We start from the raw sequence: 21317 nt of genomic DNA, 5'->3' as shown, positions 1-21317 counted from the left end.
AATGAGAAATTAGCATTTAGAACCTGTTGACATTTCATGGGCAAGAGAATGGAGTCATGGGATAACAGCCAGCCACACCCCGTGCTTCTCTCCCTGGCTCTCCCTGTCCACAGTCAGCCAGCACTTCACCGAGGGTGCTCGGACCCTCTAACAAACCTACTGCCCTCCCTCGGCATCCTCTCCATGCTGCAAGAATCCAGAGTCTCAAAGAGGTAAGTGCCAGGAGGCGGCTCGCCGGCTTCATGGAGAGTGATTTCAAGCCCCTGACTAGTGACGCACCTGGCTATGTCCACTGACAAGCACTTCCTCAGCGAAGTGCACCTTCACGGGGTTGGTCTTTAGCCTGGCTCTCTTCTCCTCAGTCAGGAAGGATGACTTGGGAACTCCCTGCAAAACAGTAACATGACACATTTTAGAACTGGACTTTTGTAAAAGCCATTACACATCTTCTCATCTCTTAAAAACAAAAGCGCAAACCCTGACAGCTGTTGAGACCTCAGTTAAAACCAACAGAGAAGGACAGCATCCCACTAAAGATCTCTTTTCATAATATCTAGGGATCCCAACCCAGACAATGTTCTTATGTGTCTGAGAACAGTCAAAGATTCAATATGATAGCAAAATGGTTGTGTATAACAAAGACAAGAACTGGCTTATGAACAAGAAGACCAAAGTTCTGCTACTCAACAGTTATGAGAACTACCTCAAACACAAATTCTTATGGAAGAAAACCAGTTTTGTGTGTGTGTATGTATGTATGTAATACAAAACAAAATAATTGTGTGTGACTTTGGCCAAGTTATCACTCCTCTTTGGCCTTTAGTTTTCCTATGTACCATGTGAGAGTTGGATCCGAATAACTCCAGGGCTCCCTGAAGCTCTGACCCCTTTGATTTATCCTTGGCCCCTTTTTGCTCTTCTCATCTTTTGGGTCGTACCCTCTTTCCTCAGAGTTTGTAGAAAGAGTCATCACAGGTTGGCATGAGTATGTGATGAAGCCCCTTGCCTAGACCCTAGGAGGTTAAATTGTGACACAATGAACAGCAACTTGCATGATCTAGACCAACAGATATGATCTTCCTGGATGGAATCCTGATACGTTATTCTCAGCCTGGCATGCTACATTTCTTGGTCTGGATAGTCCTTTAGGCCAGGCTCTAGAAAGGTACATGTGTTAAGAGTCTCGAGATGGAGCTCTGGACCACATTTTATGTAGCTGACGGAAGACAGATATAACAACAATCAGAGAAGCTACAGGAAAGAATGCTCATAGCCTCACATACCAACAGACCAATGCCATTAAGCACCTGAAGTGAAGAAGTGACCCTGAAATTTTAACGCAAGATAAATTTGATCTTACAGGTAACTAGAGCCTTGGTGTAACAAGGTTCATTACTATGGTTCAGTATCTCAAATACCTAGTTTGCCTCTTAAAAATTTAGTAAAAGGAGAAGGGGAAATAACAATGTTCCCAGGGAAGAGGTATACCTGTGTGGTAATCTCTCAACTCCAGCAATTACTTAACCTCAATTTGCTTTCTTCTTCAAGCAGAATGATTTTTCAGTCAGAAGAAATAGAGTAAGGGGGAAAAGAAAGTTACAACCCAAAACTGATGATAAAACTATCAGCCTGCTCTGAATGAGTTCAAGACACCTATACCAGTAAATCTAGGGGCTGGTGGACGATCATACGTAACAGTTGGCATCATCCACAGAAGAGAAAATGGAAGACATATTAGGAGACTAAAGATGGTTAAGTGTCAAGTTTCCCAGAAAATGAACATGGAAGATTAAGGAAAACACATATGGGTAAGCTTGTCATTATTTCTTGGCAAAATTCAAGATAAGAGGTGGTCAGAGAGCTTTTAGTCATTGATCACTAATAACCAATATGGAGTTACCAAGAACAAGTCAGAGCCAACCAAGTTCATTTTTCTTTTGAAGATGGGATTCCAGATTGGTAAGGCAGGGTCCTGTGGATATAGTAGTATTCCTTCATTCTTGTAAAGTGTTTGATAAGGTCTCCTATAATCCCCCTGTGGAGAAGGCCAGATGCAGAGCCATTAGGAGGATTCAAAACTAGTTGACCTATGCTCACAATTGTCCTGATTTCTAACTAAGCAACTCAGGCTCCCTTTGGCTCAGTCTCCAACAATGACGGTTAGCAATGCCTTGGATGAAGTCAGAGAAAGTGTATTTACCAAACCTGTGAATGACACAGAGCTACAAGGTATCATCAGATCTCAGGCAGCAGAAATTTGGGAGGGAAGGTAAAGGAACTGGATATATAAAAGAGGTGTGTGGAAAACTTCAGGGGCGGGGGCAGCTATGGGCCAGAGGCCAAAAAATCACTAACAACAAGCATAAGAGGGTATAAGAGAGCAGGGCTGTCAAGAGCTGAAGGGAACAGAGTAAAGCGAGGGGTCTAAGGGACAGGTACAACCGTCACTACCCTAAAGACTCAAAGGAATGAGAAACCAGGGGCAGAACAGGGAGAGATGCAGAAAGAAAAAGAATCTGTGGTGGGGGGTAGGGGGGGACAACCGCTATTCTCCCTCGCTTTGGGGACAGCAATCTTGCCAGACTGAGGCCCAGAGCTGGATCAGACTAAAGAAAAGCCACTGGCCGGGTAATGGAGGAAGTGGGGGAGGCGTGGGAAGAGGTAGATCCCTGACAGGAAGGGAGAATGAGTACAGCCGATGACTATACAAATATGCCCTTCAGTTCTGTACTTCCCTGACTGTCGGATCTCAGCATGCCAGAACACTGGGCCAAAGCAACATGATTTGACAGGGATTACTGTGAAGTGTGGCACTGAGGATCAAAAAAAAATCAGTTGCACAGCATGGGATGGGGTCTTGGAAGCGATTCATTTGGAACCCAGCCTCGGTTTTTGGTCAACCACAAATTTCACCCAAGCCAACAGCGTGACCAGGCCTCCTAAAATCTTAACCCTCATCTTGGGCCTCACTAGCATTTTCAGTGCACATCAGAAGGGCGCTCTCTGTGCCCTGGGCACTCTCACCAGTGGACCCCAGGTGGAACTGTATTCCTTTCTGGGTGCCACCATTTGGGAAGGTCACCGTGAAACAGTCCAGAGAGCTATCAGAGAAGTGAAGACTCAGAGAAGCATCTTACGATGAAGAGTTGATGGAACAGCAGTGAGCCTGGAGAAGAGAAGGCCACAGCTCCAAACCTTTGCCAATCTATTTCATACAAGGTAGACTTGCCCTGACAAGCACTAGTTGGTGGGAATCACAGGGAAGGAGGGCCTCTCTCATATTTGGAAACACCCAACCATGAAACCAGCTGCTCTGAGAAAGAATACACACTCTGCCATAGAAATGCCCAATCCACAAGCCCCACCGTGGGTCCTACACTTTTATAGCCGAATAGCAGCTCTGCTGTCTGTATACCTTGGCATCTAAAGCATGTTGCAAACCACCCACTTGAGCCATCTAACATTAAAAAGAGATACTTTAGGGCGCCTGGGTGGCTCAGTTGGTTAGGCGACTGCCTTCGGCTCAGGTCATGATCCTGGAGTCCCAGGATCGAGTCCCGCATCGGGCTCCCTGCTCGGCGGGGAGTCTGCTTCTCCCGCTGACCCTCCCCCCTCTCATGCTCTATCTCATTCTCTCTCTCAAATAAATAAATAAAATCTTAAAAAAAAAAAAAGAGATACTTTAGAGAAGATGAGCTTCTTATTATTCTAGGATATTTAGATTCTCCCCGGGTTCTAAATTAATCCATCAGAGAGTAGACCTGAGCTGATAAAAACTTTCTCTGTGCATGTTTTAGCTGAACTAAGAGTTAATGCTTAAAAGGGCATCGAAAGGGACAAGTGGAAAAGTTCTATATCTTTTTCACTACTCTCCGCCCTAGATTGGCCAATGTCATTTCATAAAGACAGCAGGGTTGGGGTGCCTGGGTGGCTCAGTTGGCTAAGCATCAGACTCTTGATTTCGGTTCAAGTCGTGATCTCAGGGTCGTGAGACTGAGCCCCATGTCAGGCTCCGCACTGGGCAAGGAGTCTGCTCAAGATTCTCTCTCTCTCTCTCCCCCTCTGCCCCCGCCTTAAAAAACAATAAAAAAAATAAAGACAACAGGGTTTAAGGAGGTAGACTAGCATAACGCTATTGACTGTGGGTTCTGAACTCTGACTACCTGGAAAATAACCCAGCTCCACTGATTTCTGCATGTGAGACCATGGGCACGTGAGGCCACAGTGTCCTTAACTGTAAAAGGGGGATAACAAATATATCTATCTTGTAGGATTTTCTTTTGGTGAAGATTTAATAAGACATTAAATACTGGTATTAATATAACAATATACGATAAGCCATGAATATAAATACAGCTCTCTACAATTAAATATATATAACATATATATATCGTATATATATATGTTATATATATAATGTATATATATACATATTTTTTTCCCCATAAAATTCTACGTCCTACAGAAGCAGTAATTACTATTTCAACTTTGGATTTTACTTTTTTTTTTTTTAAAGATTTATTTATTTGACAGAGAGAGACAAAGCGAGAGAAGGAACACAAGCAAGGGGAGTGGGAGAGGGAGAAGCAGACTTCCCGCAGAGCAGGGAGCCCGATGCGGGGCTCGATCCCAGGACCCTGGGACCATGACCTGAGCCGAAGGCAGACGCTTAACGACTGAGCTACCCAGGCGCCCCTTTATTTTACTTTTTAAAGATTTTTTATTTTTAAGTAATCTCTATACCCAACATGGGGCTCAAACTCACAACCCTGAGATTAAGAGTCTCATGCCCCACCAAGTGAGCCAGCCAAGCCCCCAACCCCCGCCCCCCCAATTTTGGATTTTATAATTCTTCCTCAATTTCAAGCCATTTGAGAACTCGAAGAAACTGCTATGGCAAAGATGAGCATCCTTGCTGAAGAAAGACACATTCGATCATTTTTCTTATGATCATGTAACTGCTGATGAGAGGCCTGAGTGGGCTGGACAACATTCAGGGCATTTCTCAGGACATGGGTCAATATCAGCTTTCCCTGCAGGAACCCCAGAGCACAACATTTGCATCCTCCTCTGCTCAGTAACCTCAGAGGAATCTCAGGAGTCATACTGGAACATGTTAATTTTCCTCTCTCTACACTTTTCATTTTTAAAAGGATGCAACCATAAGCTGTTTCCCTCTTATTTACTTAACAAGTGTTTTGCTTTCATTTCTTGAAAACAGCAGGGGAAAAAACCCCCACCCAATTAAGATTAAGATGTTCTCCACTGAGATGCTAATCAGCTAAATAAAAAGAATCTCTTACCACCTGCACAACCATTTATACTGATTAGCTTCCAGTATACTTTTTTTATACATTGGTTTCACATTATTTCATAGACAAATTCTGTTTAGAAGAATCTCCGTTTATTTGTCCATAAAACATTTGGTCTGTCATATTTATGGCAAACATTTTAATCCTATTTAGGTGGTTTTTTTCCCTATTCTATTTCCCAGAAATAAAAACAAAAAACAGTACTTGTCAAAATTGAGAAGAGACCATAATTTCTTTGCTTTTTAATGTTCTGAAGTTTTTGGATCAGAGAAATTAAATTTTTTCACATAATCAAATAGCTGTTTGTTCATTGTGCTTCCTCCCACTCTCTATATAGTTAGGAATTCTTTCTATAACCTATGACTGAGAGACACTCATCCATATTACCTACATTTTAATATTTTTATATTTAATTATTACATCAAATGGTGTGACGAGACTTCTTTTTCAAATACTTAAAGAAATGTCCTAGTATGATTTTGTGAATGATCATCTTTTCTTCTAGTGGGATGCCATATTTTTCACATACTAAATTCTCATATCAGTACCTATTCTAGGACTTTCTATTTGATTACACTGACATGTCCAACCATTTCATCAATATCATGCTGTTTTAATTATTTTAGCTTTATTAGTTTTAAACTCTGTTACATCAAGGCCATCCTCATTACTCTTTCTTAAAATTTTTAAATTTAAATTTTTTTTATTTTTTAAAGATTTATTTATTTATTTGAGAGAGAGAAACGAGCAGAGGGTAGGGGGAGAGGGAAAGAGAATCCTCAAGCAGACTCCCACTGAGCACAGAGCCCAGCAAAGGGCTGATTCCACCACCCTGAGATCATGATCTGAGCTGAAATCAAGAGTCGGCCACTGAACTGACTGAGCTACCCAGGCGCTCCATTACTTTTTTTTTTTTTTTTTTAAGATTTTCTTGGTAAGGGATACCTGGGTGGCTCAGTCAGTTAAGGGTCTGCCTTTGACTCAGGTCATGATCCCAGGGTCCCAGGTGGAGCCCTGCACTGAGCTCCTTGCTCAGCTGGGGGGTGGAGGGAGCTGCTTCTCCCTCTGCCTGTCACTCCCCCTGCTTGTGCTCTCTTGCTCTTTCTCTGACAAATAAATAAATAAAATCTTAAAAAAAAAGATTTTCTTGATGTGTCACTTCAATAAACTTTGCCAAAATTCAAATATAAGTCCCAACGGGAGTTTGAATTTGGAGTAAGAATATATATTAATATGAGAATAACCAATGTATTTATAACAGTCTTCCCATTAAAGAACATGGTCTGTATCTCTTTTTATATTAAAAAAGTATTTACATCCTTCATAATATTCTACTTTCCTTCACATAGGGTCCACCTATTTCTTTTCCTTGAAGATTTCCTTTTTTCTTATTTTTTCCCTTAAAGAACGGACTCTGGGATTTATTTATTAACTTTACAATTTTTGTTTTCCAAAGCATCATTTAGATTTTAATTTTTATCATTTTCTTTATTCTGCTTTATGTTTGTTTTATAGTCTTTTCTTCCAACTTCTTGCACTGAATATTCACTTGACCTATTTCCTTATTCAATAATGAAATCACCTAAGACTATACATTTTACTGAGTATAGCTATGCACATAAATTTTAAAAAGCACACTTCTAATTTTATTTTCTTTAAAGATTTTATTTTTTTAAGAGAGAGAGAGAGAGAGAGAGCAAGAGCACAAGCAGGAGGAGCAGCAGAGGGAGAGGGAGAAACAGCCTTCCTGCTGTCCAGGGAGCCCAATGTGAGACTAGATCCCAGGACCCTGGGATTGTGACCCGAGCCAAAGGCAGCTGCTCAACTGACTGAGCCACCCAGGCGCCCCATCACTTCTAATTTTAAATTTTCTTCTAACTAGTCTATAATGGCAGTTTTGCTTTTCTATCTGACCCCATCTTTACTTGGGAGATTGCATTTTTATTTCCAAATGGCTGGACAGTTTTAATTAAGTTTTTGGTAGTTATTAATTTCTATTTCATTATATTCTGGAAAAGAGACTTATATAGTTTCTTATTTGGGGAATTTATTGAGTTTTTTTGATAGAGTGGTATGTGGTCAATTAGATTATTAAATGCATTAATGAAATTCTCCGTGCCCCTATTTATTTTTTTATCTTTATGTGGCCAAGGCTAAGAGGTACACATTAAAGTCTCTCAGAAGGAGAATTTTCTGTCAACTCTTCCTCCTTGGTAGTTCTTTCTCTTAGGACTTGATTATATACTTCTCCCTAGATCACAGAGAAAGGGCTCCTTGGCCTGTGGTGTTTGGGATTGCTATTTCCTCCCAGCGCATCATCTACCCCACGCCCTTGCCTTGTGATGAACCTCAGGGCTGACAAGACACTTTCCCATCCAACACCTCATAATGACCCATTAGAGAGACAAGACAATTATTGTCATCATCACTGTTTTACAAAAATGAAAACTGAAATTAATGACTTGCCCAAAGTCATAACACACAAACTTATCTTAAAACTTGTAGTTTGGTGCCCCTGTCATTGTCCCACTCTGCATAATCCTAGATCTGTCTCCTTAGCCGGACCACAAGTTCTGGAACCCTGGACTGATCCATACCTGTCTCCTCCACAGCACTGACTCATCAGCTGTCTTCAGGCAACGTTGACTGTCTGCCCACCCACTGCCTGGCTGCTGTCCCCTCTGCCGTTTGCCTTCCCTGTTTATTCTCTGCGGGATATCCCACTGGGGACTTGGGGTCTCGAGGCCGAGAAAGGTAAAACTAACAGGACATAGAAAGAGATTTACCGACGTGCAGCGAACAACTGTGATTGAAAGAGAGTCTTCAGCTTCCCTGAAAAAAAAAAAAGAATAAAAGAATAAAAATAAAACCATTTCATCACTTTGGATGATATGCGTGCGTGCGTGTGTGTGTGTGTGTGTGCGTGCTTGTGTGTGTGTGTCAGGGTCAAAAAGACTGGCAGGATTACAAAGCAGCCTCTTTTGCTTCAGCTTTTTTGGTCCCTCAACATCGAGAAAGACATTGAGGGAAGCAGGGGTCTGCAGAGGAGCTGAATCTGTCCCAGAGTGCCCCCCCACCCACGGAGGGAATCTTTATTAGACACCTGTCTCTACCATCTAGTCTATACCTGCAGCCACTTAGTTAAGTCACTTAGATTTAATTTAGTCTTTATGATGGAGAACTCATGCAGTTTGTATGACCACTAGCTAGGCTTATGTCCAAAAAAATTTTTAAGAGAAAACATAGCAATAAGATAGATAACTTAGGTTGCTATTTCAGACAACTTAGGCTAAACATTTCACTAGATTGAATGAATGAATGTGGATTGCATTTATCAGATAAAAGCCAACCAGCTTATGGTGTTTGGGCACACAAAATCAGTGTAATGAGCCGAATCATATATCAAGATACTAGACATTTCTGTCTTGTTATTATCTCTTAGATTCCAAAAGTGACAAAAGTCAACCAGATGCTGGCCAAACTTCCATTTTGTACTAGAGAACAAAACTGAAAAAAAAAAAATCAATCCATATTTCCTTTTCCTTTGCCATCGCTACATAGAGAAGCTGTTTGCAAATAATTTCCTTGGACTTCCTGCAATATGAACATTTAGGCCAATTGCTGCTGGTATGTTGCTTCCTCAAATGGGTAAAATCAACTTGTGGTTTCTAAGTGTCTAGGGATTGTCTCTTTTCCATTTTATAGAAGAACAGGCCTTTCCCAAGATAATTTACAACAAACCAAGATCCAATTGCTCTTAAAAGGACATTTAGGTCTCACAGTTATCTGGAGGGATTAGAGAGGTTTCATTGTGCCATGTTTTGCTTGGATTTTTCCCTTTATAAGTGGCAATGGCAGTGGGAACTAAGCTAAAGAAAAAAAAAGTGGTCCTGGGATTCCCACATGCAGTGTATGACAGAGAGCGCAAATGCACAGCACAATTCAAGTCACATCCCTGCTGAGAAGTCCTCAATGGCTCGCCATTCCACACAGAGACTAACACCTGAACTTGCTGTGTCAGCATTGGAGACCCTTCACCATGTGGGCCGCACTTCCCAGAATTTTCCTCTAGGCCTCTGGTGCCTCAGGAAAACTGATCCGCTCAGCATCTTCCCCCCTCCCCACCCAGGAGTTCCTGCTTATCACTTCTTTGCCTGGTTCATCCTTCACCTCCACCTTTGTGGGCCAAATTCTACCCAGCATTAAAGGTACACCTGCAATCCTTCTGGACTCCTCTGTTTTGTCAAACCCAACTTGCCCACAAGCTGGAGGAATCTGTAGCATTTACAGCCCCTTTCCTCTGGCTTCCTGATGGAATGTCTTCCCTCAACTTCACAGGGTGCATGTGAGTCACTCCTGCACTTCCAGCCTGCAGCGTGTGGGGAGTGCAGTCCCTTTGCCCCACAGGGCTCCTTGCCCACACAAGGTGCTCAGTAAACAGGCTGGGTTCAATGTTACCCACACACCCACATTCTGACCTACTGCTTTAAACTGAGAATAATTTTGCTTGTTAGTCAGAGTTTGATCTAGCCTGGCAGATATATTAGTATCACTGAAAATCTAAACTTAATTTGTGGGCATTGATCATCTTTGAGAAAATCACCCCAGTAACTGGGAAAGCAAACTTCATGATTTGCATCACCATGCTTCATTGTGTAGAAATGAAATCATCAGATCCGATCCAGGCTGTCCCACCCACTCAACTTATTCTCTGGCAATCCAGAAGCAATATTGGGCTTGGCTGAAAGGGTTCTATTTTCTACACTTTGATGGTTTCTCTGTAAATTGTAACCTACGTATGTGTGTCTCTCCGCAGCGAGACTGTGTGCCTCGTGAAGGTGAAGACTGCATCTTGCATTTCATCTCATTCTGACTTTGTCACTGTTCCTCATCATTCAGTGTGTGCTGTCCATGATAGGCCCTCAGAAATGAAAGCCACCCAACACCACTCACAAGAAAGACATAATAAGTATCTGCAAGTTGGCTTTCATGTAACTCTATTTCTCGTGTCTCTTTATTTAAAGTCACCAAAACAGTGTTGAGTGACAAACTGGAAAGACGAAGCCCATAGGTGCCGACGCGATGTCTGTCAGCCCTCTTCACTCCTATCGCTGACCTTTTTCTGTCTTAAAACCAGGGTCAGCAATTGTTGGCTCATTCAGCTGAGCGCTCACTGTGGGCTGGCTCAGAGGGAGATCCCGGTCTATACAGAAAGTGAGGCATTGACCCAAGTCACAAAGCCAATGGGCAGAAGCTGTGAAACTACATACATACCAACCAGGCATTTAAGGAGAGCTCTCAGAAGGGTTAAAGAAGACCTTACAGATCTAGCATCAGTTTAGTCCAGTCTTTGGCATATGCTACAACAACCCTAGAAATCCTTACCGTGTATTACTCCTAACCACACTGCCTGCTGTGCCCAGCACGGGGTCTAGCATAGCAGGGGGTTGTAGATCCAGCACCCTGTCCTTGCCCCCCATAGCTTCTCTAGGCAGATGAAGCACACGGTGACCGAGACAGAATTCTCAAACAAGGCAGCTGCTGCCACCTTAAGGAGATGGGACCCTACTAAAACCATGGGGAGATCAATTATGTCATTCCTGTCACCCATCTTTGCCCTGTGATCATCTGTGTGACTCTGCGGATGATGGAGGCAATTTAGTACCTCAGTATATGGACTGCTCGTTCACAGGAAAGGCTTTCGGCAGGCTCGTTGTTCATTTGGAGGATCTGATCACCAGGGAAAAGCTTGCCGTGAGCAGAGCCTCCTGTTGGACAGAGAAGAAGTAATTGGTGTTCACGCCCGGAGGGCCCAGACCCCGTGTGTCATAGCCACACAACTGAATGGCAGGTTGATCCAGTCCCCTGGGCACCAGGTCACTCCCCTCCCCACCCCCAGCCAGCTTTGGGTTCACATGGATCTATTTTCCTGTTTACAAAATGTGGATAATGTACCTACCATCCCATCACCTTCAAGGGATATTAGGAGACTGTCCTGGGAAAGAAAACTAGCAGAAACCCCCCAGAATCAACAGAGTTGGCCAGTGAATCTACTACATTCATCTCTAAAGAACTCTGGGGGTGGTGTGTGTGTGTGTGTGTGTGTGTGTGTGTGTGTGTGTGTTCCAGTAGATTTTAACTAGTTCCAGATCTAACATCAATACATAGCTGATGTATGAAAACAAACACTAGACATTTCCAGCATGCTCTTCTTCACCCTGATAGAGTCTATATTTTACAAAGACTCAAGTGAAAACAAATCAATAATTTCTATTACTCTCTGGCCAGCAACTCTCCCCAGCTCGGAGCATGCAGGGTTTCAGAGAGGAGGGCCAGCTGATCCAAATACTGTCACTGCCCTGAGACTGGCCAGGGAGCCACGGGTGGGCAAAGCCCTGGTCCAGGCCAGCAGGAGCCTGGGGTTCCAACCAGCAGGTGCACTTGGGGCTTCCTCCCTCTCTGCACCAAAGGAAGGTACAAAGCTGTAGACAGAATTAGGTCAGAATTAGATGTGCCCTTTCTAACTTCCTAGGGTGGCATTTTTTGAAATTATGTTCTAGGACAGAGAGATGAGAAGAGATCCAGGGCTGTTTCTCCCCCTCCTGAAAAGCCAAACTCCTTTCTTGTTTCCCAGTCAGCTCCTACCTGCTGTGACGGCCACGACTGTGAGGGGAAGGCTCTCAGAAATGTGAAATCCGTAGTCCTGGAGGAGGGCATCTTTGTCTATTTTTACTGTGTGTTTCACAGGGGTGAGGGCCTGGATTGGGATCCCGGGGGACCCATCAGCTGTAGCAACTTTAGCCCTGGAAGAGAAGGAGTATTATAAAAAAGAGACAGAGGGGGATTGTAGGTAGTGGTCACAAACCGGGACAGCCCTAGGCATCCTGGAGGAGGAAGATGCAGTGCGGAGCACACCCCAACTCTCCTCTTGACAGAGCTAAGGCACAGACACCGGTAGGACACAGCACCAGGCTCTACAACAGAAGTCATGAAGTGCTCTGGGCACTCAGAGAAAGGGGAGAGCAGTTCTAACTTTGTCGGGGAGGGGATAAGGAATCAGGAAAGCATTTGCTGCCTGGAAGAGGGGACATTTGAGCTGCACCTTGAGAGATGTCGAGGCTCTATCTACACATCCTAGATCCCGGCACACAGACGATATTCAGTAGCTGCTGCTGAGTGGATGGATGCGGGGATGCGGGGGAGATGCAGGGATGCAGGGATGGGGTGGATGCGGGGATGGGGGAATGCAGGGATGGGGGGATGTCGGGCCAGGCATCAGGCAGGAGGCAGTGATTCAGCAGAGGTACAGAAGAGGAAAAACAGGGACTGTGAATAGGAACAAGGTATTATTTAGTTTGGACGTCTGAGGCTGACTAATTCCATAGATGGATTGTTTCTTTGGAGATTTTTTTTTCTTTTGGGCTTGAGAGGAATTACACAGTTACCTTTCAACTTGGTAACTGTGAGGATTCCAATAGGAAATCCCGGAGACTGAAGATTCCCCCTAGAGTAATCTTTAAAAACATATATTTTCCCTGTAAATCTAAAAGCAGGTAAGTTAAAAGTTTATATTTTCTTTCTCTCAAAACCCCAAGGCAAGTCATGAGCTATTTCTCATTTGTCTGTGGCAAATGACTTTTCCCTGCTGCGAGACAGCGGTTCTTTCTGAGAAAGGTCAAATGGGGATGGGATGAGGTCTTTACTGTCATAATAATGATATATTATATATATAATAATAATAAATGACAGCATGTAGAGGAGTAACAGCTCCCCTGGGGCTCTGCAGTTAGGCCCTATCATTTATTCTCATCCATTTACCAAATACTGTCCGGAACTCTGCTTAATACAACAGGACCTCACTTATCTGAAAATCACCTGTCATTGATAATGATTTCAAATTTCAACAAGGATTGGGAAACCTAAAAACTGCTTCATGGAGCCAAAATGCGTGTGACAAGCCCAAGTACAAGATCTCATGCACGTTATCCAACAAGGAGCTCCTCACACCCCAGCTTAGAGCTGATTTAGGCTGTCTGACCAGATGGTGACCTGACCCCACCAGCTTAGAAGCAAAGAGAGGATTTCTTCTACGCAAGCACAGGGTCATACTGAGAAGCATCAGCAGACGGAGCTAATGAGAGGGAAGAAACAGAAAACTGAAAATGTAGAGTGAATAAAGCCTGTAGCCATTCCTGATTAAAAAACAACACAAAACAAAACCTTAAAGCTGTGAAAGAGCCTTCCCAAATAATAATATAGTATACTGAGCGCCAAAAATCACATTTACGTTCTTTTAAAAAAGAGCAACAGGAAGGATACTCTAGACATTTCTCCTATTTAATATAGCAGGGAAAATGTGTGTAATAGTTATCAGAGAAGGAAAAACAGTAAGAGGCATAATAAACACAGGAAATGGAAAATCCCACTTGTTTTTAAACAGATGATGATGGTACAACTAGAAAATGATCAACAAAGAGGATTGCTGGTGCTAAAAAAGTAAGGTTAGTGGAGCTGCAGGATAAACACATAAAACACAGCCTCAAAAAGCATTCACTAACTCATTGAAACAGATTAGTTGAATGTGTATGAGGTGCCAGGCTGATATGATACCAAAAGCACAAGCCACAGTGAAAACACAGATAAACTGAACTTCATCAAAATTAAAAACTTTTGTGCTTCAAAGGGCACAGTTAAGGGGCCCCTGGGTGGCTCAGTCAGCTGAGCATACAACTCTTTATTTCGGCTCAGGTCATGATATCAGGGTCATGAGATCAAGTCCCTCATCTGGCTCTGCGCTCAGCACGGGATCTGCTTGGGATTCTCTCTCTCCCTTTCCCTCTGCCCCTCCCCTGGCTTGTGCTCTCAAAGAAATAAATCTTAAAAAAATAAAGGACACAATAATGTGAAAAAACCCACAGAATGGGAGAAAACATTTGCAAATCATATATCTGATAAGGACCTTGCAGCTAAAATATGTAAAGAATTCTTATAACACAAAAGAAAAATAACTCAATTAAAAAGTGGGCAAATGATTTATGTAGACATCTCTTCAAAGAAGATATACCAACAACCAGTAAGTACATGAGAAGATGCACAACATTATTAGCCATTTTGGAAATGCAAATCAAAACCGCAATGAGATACCACTTAATATCCACTAGGATGGCCCATAATCAGAAAGACAGGTCAAGTGTTGACAAAGATGTAGAGAAAATGGAACCCTGATATCATCTGGCAGTTCCTCAAAAGACTAAACGTTGAGCACCATATGACCCAGCAGTGCCATGCTTACATATATCCCTAAGAGAAATGAAAACATATATCCACACAAACTCGCACACAAATGGTCATAGCAACAATATTCATAATAGCCCCAAAGTGAAAACCACTCAAATGTACATCAGCTAATGAAATGACAAAGAAAATATTCCACTGCAGAATATTATTTGGCAACAAAAAGGAATGAAATACGAATACATGACTATAACATGGATGCACCTGGGACACATTCTACTAAGTGAAAGAGGACAGCCACGAAAAAACACATACTATGTGACGTCACTTATGGGATATGTTCAGAATAGGCAAATCTACAGACAAGTAGTGGTTGCCTAGGGCTGAAAGCAGGAGAATTCTGGAAGGAAATGGGGAGCGATTGCCAATATATATGGAGTTTCTTTTTAGGGTGAAAAAAATCTTCCAAAATAGATTGTGGTAATGGTTGTACATCTCTGTGAGTGCACTAAAAACCATTGAATTGTATGCTTTAAGTGGGTGAATTGTGTACGGTAAGTAAATTGTATCTCAATAAAGCTGTTGAAAATAAGGTAAATCAGTTTATTTTTTAAAAGATATTTTATTTATTTATTTGAGAGAGAGAGGAAGAAAAAGAGAGCAGGAGTGGGGGGAGGGGCAGAGGGAAAGAGAGAGAGACCAGTAGACTCCCTCCTTAGTGCGGAGCCAGACACTGAGCTCAATCCCAGGACCCCGAGATCATGACCTGAGCAGAAGTCCAAAGCTTAACCAACTGAGACACCCAAGTGCCCCAAGGTAAATTAGTTTAAAAAAATAAAATTCTGGGAGGAAACTGGTTACAATACAAATATATGAAGAATGGACATAAATACATGCAGTAAAATATCTAGATTTCACATGCTCAAAGCAAGTGAACTGACAACTTGCACATGAAGAAATAAAGTTGATAAATAACACGGAAAATATACAACCTTATTAATTAAAGAAGCACGACTGAAAGGGCTACAGAGTACTATACATGTCAAGTAAAGCACCAAATATAAATAAAAATAATAAAGCCCAACATGTGTGGGCCTTGGGATTTAAGGCTGACCATATAAATTGGCTATTCAACCTCTCTAGAAAATAATTAGGGAAATTGTAACATGAATTTAAAATTTGATCATTTTCTTTGACCTTCTGTTACCATTCTGACTGCCATTCCTTAAAGTAATAACTTCAAATAAAAAAATAAATTATTATTTATATTAGACCATGAGATCCTAAAAGACAAGGGTCATATCTATTTATTCTGTGTTCCCAGGCCTAGTAAAGTCCCAGAGTATGAACTCAAAACACCCTACCTCTTAAATATTCAAAAATATTTATCACAGCTTCATTTAGAATACTGGAAAAACTCAGAATAACTCAACAGAGGATAAACCAAGCATAGTAAAGAATTACTCCAAGACTCTTCATCAATGAAGTATCACAAGCCTCAGAACTTTAGACATACATGGAAACACAGCTTAGAACATACCCTTTCAGGGCTTCCTCTAAACTATAGTTCAGATCCCCTTCCTAAGGGAGAGCTTGGATTATTCTAGACCTAAATACTCTGAGTGCTGAGTGAAGATCTTTTGCCCAGAGGAAGCATTTATGCTTATTAGATGAATACATGAGCAAAATACTGTATACAGAAAGCATGATATGAAACAGTACTTCAAATGATTGGCAAAGATGAAAATGTATACATAACCATTAATAAATAGCAGACAACTTGAATGTAAGTAAGAGTTCAATATTTGTCATTTTCCTTTGTTTGCTAAATTGGCAATACAGCTCAGCCCTATGACTAAATAGGACTCATCTTCTCCATGTTCCAGAGCTCAGTAAATGGTATCACGAGGACTCTTGGGAGTCATTCTTGACTTTATCCTGCTCTCATCCCTACTATCTGATCAGTCACAACACCAAAAGATCTCTAAAGATGTCCATCTCTGGGGGCGCCTGGATGGCTCAGTCGTTAAGCGTCTGCCTTCTGCTCAGGTCATGATCCCAAGGTCCTGGGATCGAGCCCCGCATCGGGCTCCCTGCTCATTGGGAAGCCTGCTTCTCTCTCTCCCACTCCCCCTGCTTGTGTTCCTGCTCTGGCTATCTTTCTGTCAAATAAATAAATAAAATCTTTTTTCAAAAATGTCCATTTCTGTCTCCTCAGCCACCATTCCATTTCAGGCTGCCATTACCTGTCCTGCAGACAGATTTCTCCAACAGTCTCCAAACTGGCCTCTTTACTTTTCACATTTGTCTCTCCTGAATGCTTCTCTATCCAGTACCCAGACTGATTTTATAAATGCAACCCTGCTCGGATGTCTCCCTTGACTGAATGGCCTCATTCAAAATCCTTGATACGACTTAACACAGCTCTTGCCCACCACTCTAGCCTCGACAACCAAGCCATTCATTCTCCTGATATTCTTGTTCCAGCCAAGGTAGTCTCCTTTGAGTTCCTCAAATACACTGGTCTTTGCACAAGCTCTTCCCTTTACCTAGACTCCTCCCTCAGCCCCCATAACCCCGGATAGCACACACTCTCCAGAAATTTACCCAACAGGCTCAACCCCTACTTTAGTCTCCTTCTGTTGAACACACCTACAGAACATGCATACCTCTTTCAGAAATATACATAATATTTGCAATGACCAACGTGAAGTCTCTTGTCCTCTCCAGACTATAATTTGTGAGGCAAAAACCATGTCTTTTTTGTCCCATGTGCTAAACTCAATGCTAGGCATAGAGTAAGGCTTATTAACATATGGAGAATTAAAACAACAACAACAACAAAACAACAACAACAAAAACCCAGACCACAGGGTTAAAATAGAATCCATCTGGATTCTTTTCAAATGGGTAGTCCTTATTTATCTGACTTTTCCCTTTGGAAGGTTGCACTCCTCAACAATGGTAGACAAAAAAGGCCCCACTGTGTTGCCTTCTCCCTGCACAGTGCAAGTGGCTTTGGCCCGAAGTCTGCATTTGACATTTTTCCCAAAGGCCACGTTTCAGCTTTTGTCTGGAAAGGGATTGCTTGAGAACATGGCCAAACCATGGCCTCTCCTCACAAAGAATGTTTCATATTGGATGGGGAGCTGAAGGAAATGCTCTCTGAAGCAAAACTTCCTCCTCTGAAGCATCTTTTTTTTTTTTTTTTTAAGATTTTATTTATTTATTTGAGAGAGAGAGCATGAGAGGAGGAGGGTCAGAGGGAGAAGCAGACCCCCCGCCGAGCAGGGAGCCCGATGCGGGACTCGATCCCGGGACTCCAGGATCATGACCCGAGCCGAAGGCAGTCGCTTAACCAACTGAGCCACCCAGGCGCCCTCCTCCTCTGAAGCATCTTACAAATATCAGACCGAGCACTGAGAATCCAAAAACCTATGTCTGGTTCATTTTGTAATGGCTTCAAACCACAAATCTGAGATCACGCCTGGGATTTTACATTGGAACAGCATAAGACCTGTGGCTGCACTAGTGGAATCTGTCAGATAACTGGATCTAGCCTACAGTAGGACTAGAAAACACAAACACATTACATTTATCATAAAAATAGTCTCACACAGGGGCGCCTGGGTGGCTCAGTTGGTTAAGTATCTGCCTTCGGCTCGGGTTGTGATCCCAGGGTCCCGAGCCTGCCTCTCCCTCTCCTCTCCTCTCTTGCTATCTGTCTCGCTCTCAAATAAATAAAAATCTTTTTTTTTTTTTTTTTTTAAGAAAGTAGTCTCATATAGGGGCACCTGGGTGGCTCAGTTGGTTGAGCAACTGCCTTCGGCTCAGGTCATGATCCTGGAGTCCCGGGATCGAGTCCCACATCAGGCTCCCTGCTCGGCAGGGAGTCTGCTTCTCCCTCCGACCTTCCTCCCTCTCACACTCTCTGGCTCTCATTCTCTCTCTCGCAAATAAACAAAATCTTAAAAAAAAAAAAAAGTAGTCTCATATAGACAAATTCTATATTTTATGGGTCATTCGTTCACACCAAATTGATCAACACTGAAAAAGAAAAAATACCACACGGGAATAGATTATGCTTCCAATATTCTCTGGCTTTTTATCTGTTCTCTGATAGATCAGAAAATATATTTTACTTCTATCTTGTAACAAAGAATTCACCTCTGAGTTCCAGCAGGATGTGGAGAAACTATTTTCAATCTATGTTTAAACAGTGTATTAGACTTTCAGCTTGAATGATTTTAAAAGCTAAAGTCTGGTATAAACTGGATTTTTAATCAAAGGTTTATTCAAAGAAAGCAGAAATAGAGGGAGCAGTCCCTACCAGAAAGAAAAGTAGCATGTGGTCATAATCATAGGACTATGCTTATGACAGTTTCTAGGGACCGTGCAACAAAGAGACTGGGAGTACAGTGCTATAGGGACCAAGGCCTACAGTTGAGAGAAGTAATTATTCTATTATTACTTTAAAAAGAAGATTCAGAAGATGAGGGCAACTCTGAAAGTGCAGAGCTGTTCTCAGATCTTCCCACTTCTGCCCATAGGTCAAGAAGCAAAAGTTGATAGCTGAAGTGGTCTTTCTTTTTCTTTTCTTTTTTTTTAAGATTTTATTTATTCAATTGCCAGAGAGAGAGAGAGAGCGCGCACAAGCAGGGGGAGCAGCAGAGGGAGAATCAGACTCCCTGCTGAGCCAGGAGCCCAGTGCAGGACTCGATCCCAGGACTCTGGGATCATGACCTGAGCCAAAGGCAGGCCCTCAACTGACTGAGCCACCCAGGTGCCCCTGAAGTGGTCTTTCTACATCATTAGGAATATTAGAAAAGCCAAAGAAGGCCATGCCTATAATTAGTAAATAGTCTTTTTATGGTTGCAGTGAACAAGTACATTTGGAAAACATGTAAAAGCAACAGGGAGGGCTCCTGACACGAGGATGCCAGGATACCACTGCACATGCACACAGGCAGGAGTATACACGTGTGCCTGTGGGGATGTGTGTGGGTGCGTGCACGTGTCTACAACACATGCATGGGTGTTCATGAGTATTAAGATTCAAGGTAAGTTGGGGCGCCTGGGTGGCTCAGTTGGTTAAGCGACTGCCTTCGGCTCAGGTCATGATCCTGGAGTCCCGGGATCGAGTCCCGCATCGGGCTCCCTGCTCAGCGGGGAGTCTGCTTCTCCCTCTGACCCTCCCCCCTCTCATGCTCTCTCTATCTCATTCTCTCTCAAATAAATGAATAAAATCTTTAAAAAAAAAAAAAGATTCAAGGTAAGTTGAAAGAAATCTTTTTAAGCTCTGAGGATAAAACCAAGCACCAAGCACCAAGCTGCATTAAGCTCCTCATGTTTTTTTAAAACTGGTTCTATAAAATGAATACTTCTAGATTGAGCATAAGAGAATTCAGTAAGTCTTATGCTGGGTTGTTTTAATAATACAGTAACATTATGCTAAAGTTCATATGCAGGAATTGCAGGCAAGGGTAAAAAAAATTTGAAAATTTAACACAAGGGTGTGAAAATAAGCAGATCAATGCTACAGAATAGTTAGCCTCGAAAGAGATCCAATTTCCAACTCACAGAAAGAGGAATTTCATAGATGGTAAAAGAGGGGTCATAAATCATCGAAGAAAAGAAAGATCACTCACAGTCAATGGTGATGCAAGTAACTACTTACTGTTTTGGGAAAAATCAAGTTAGATCTTTATCTCATAGCCTAAAATAAACTCCAAATTAAAGAACTAAACATAAGATATTTTTAAGCTATTAAATTAAATAGGAAATTTAACTATGGGATAAGGATTTTCTAAGCTTAGAAGCAATCAAATAAATCATCAAGAGAATACCATTTAACTACACAAAAACCAAAACTTTGGTAGGAGGAAAAAATGGTATAATTAAGTGGAAAATTATACTATTCTTTTGGATATAAGATGATTTTTTTTTGAAGATTTTATTTATTTATTTGACAGAGAGAGACACAGTGAGAGAGGGAACACAAGCAGGGGGAGTGGGAGAGGGAGAAGCAGGCTTCCTGCCGAGCAGGGAACACGATGCGGGGCTCGATCCCAGGACCCCGGGATCATGACCTGAGCAGAAGGCAGACGCTTAAAAACTGAGCCACCCAGGTGCCCCCAAGATGATTTTTATTGTGACAAATATTATACCATATATATGTGCACATGTGTATATGTCAAGAAATAGAACATTACAGCCTCCCAGGTACTTTCTGTGTTCCTTTCCCACTCACTAAGTCTGTCTTCATTTCTAATTTAAGGATAATATTAAATATGTATCAGTAAATTTCAATATATGATATAAAACATATGTGTGCACTTAAAATAGTAATTATAAAACATACACTTGTGTAAACACGACCTAACTTAAAGAATAGAACACTTCATGTAATTTATAAATCTTTAAGATGTCCCTTCTCAAATATATCCCCCACTCTATCAAACCTAAGTCTTTCTCATGTCATCATTTCTATAGTTATACAAAGCTAGTAAAAAGATGACAATTTAGTTCAAAGCAAAATGGTTAAAAATTAGGTTACGGTATAATGTCACTATGTTTCAGCTCTTATTAAGTAGATTTTATTGCATTATTTATACAGAAATTCAAAACATGTCACAGTGACCATTTGTGGGGTTAGTTATTTCTTTCTCTTTTTTTAAAGATTTTATTTATTTATTTGACAGAGAGAGATAGTGAGAAAGAGAGAACAAGCAGGGGGAGCGGCAGGCAAAGAGAGAAGGAGAAACAGGCTCC

The 21317-nt window shown here is 42.0% G+C and overlaps 1 protein-coding gene across 1 annotated transcript in view; it reads right to left on the bottom strand.

Annotated features, from left to right (window-relative positions):
- The window catches only part of FRMPD1 (FERM and PDZ domain containing 1), an 88532-nt gene that overhangs the window by 25926 nt on the left and 41289 nt on the right, over positions 1-21317 (bottom strand). Inside the window, exons 3-6 of the mRNA XM_045882710.3 lie at positions 11958-12115; positions 10978-11080; positions 8099-8144; positions 280-387 (exon numbers count right to left, since the gene is read on the bottom strand). Of these exons, the coding sequence (XP_045738666.1) occupies positions 280-387; positions 8099-8144; positions 10978-11080; positions 11958-12115 (415 nt within the window). The remainder of the gene's footprint in view (positions 1-279; positions 388-8098; positions 8145-10977; positions 11081-11957; positions 12116-21317) is intronic.

This window comes from Mirounga angustirostris, unplaced genomic scaffold, assembly GCF_029215605.1.
Source record: "Mirounga angustirostris isolate CCGP_5_RB_7025 unplaced genomic scaffold, mMirAng1.0.hap1 SCAF_15, whole genome shotgun sequence".
NCBI classification, from domain to species: domain Eukaryota; kingdom Metazoa; phylum Chordata; class Mammalia; order Carnivora; family Phocidae; genus Mirounga; species Mirounga angustirostris.
This window is presented reverse-complemented; position numbering and strand designations above follow the sequence as displayed.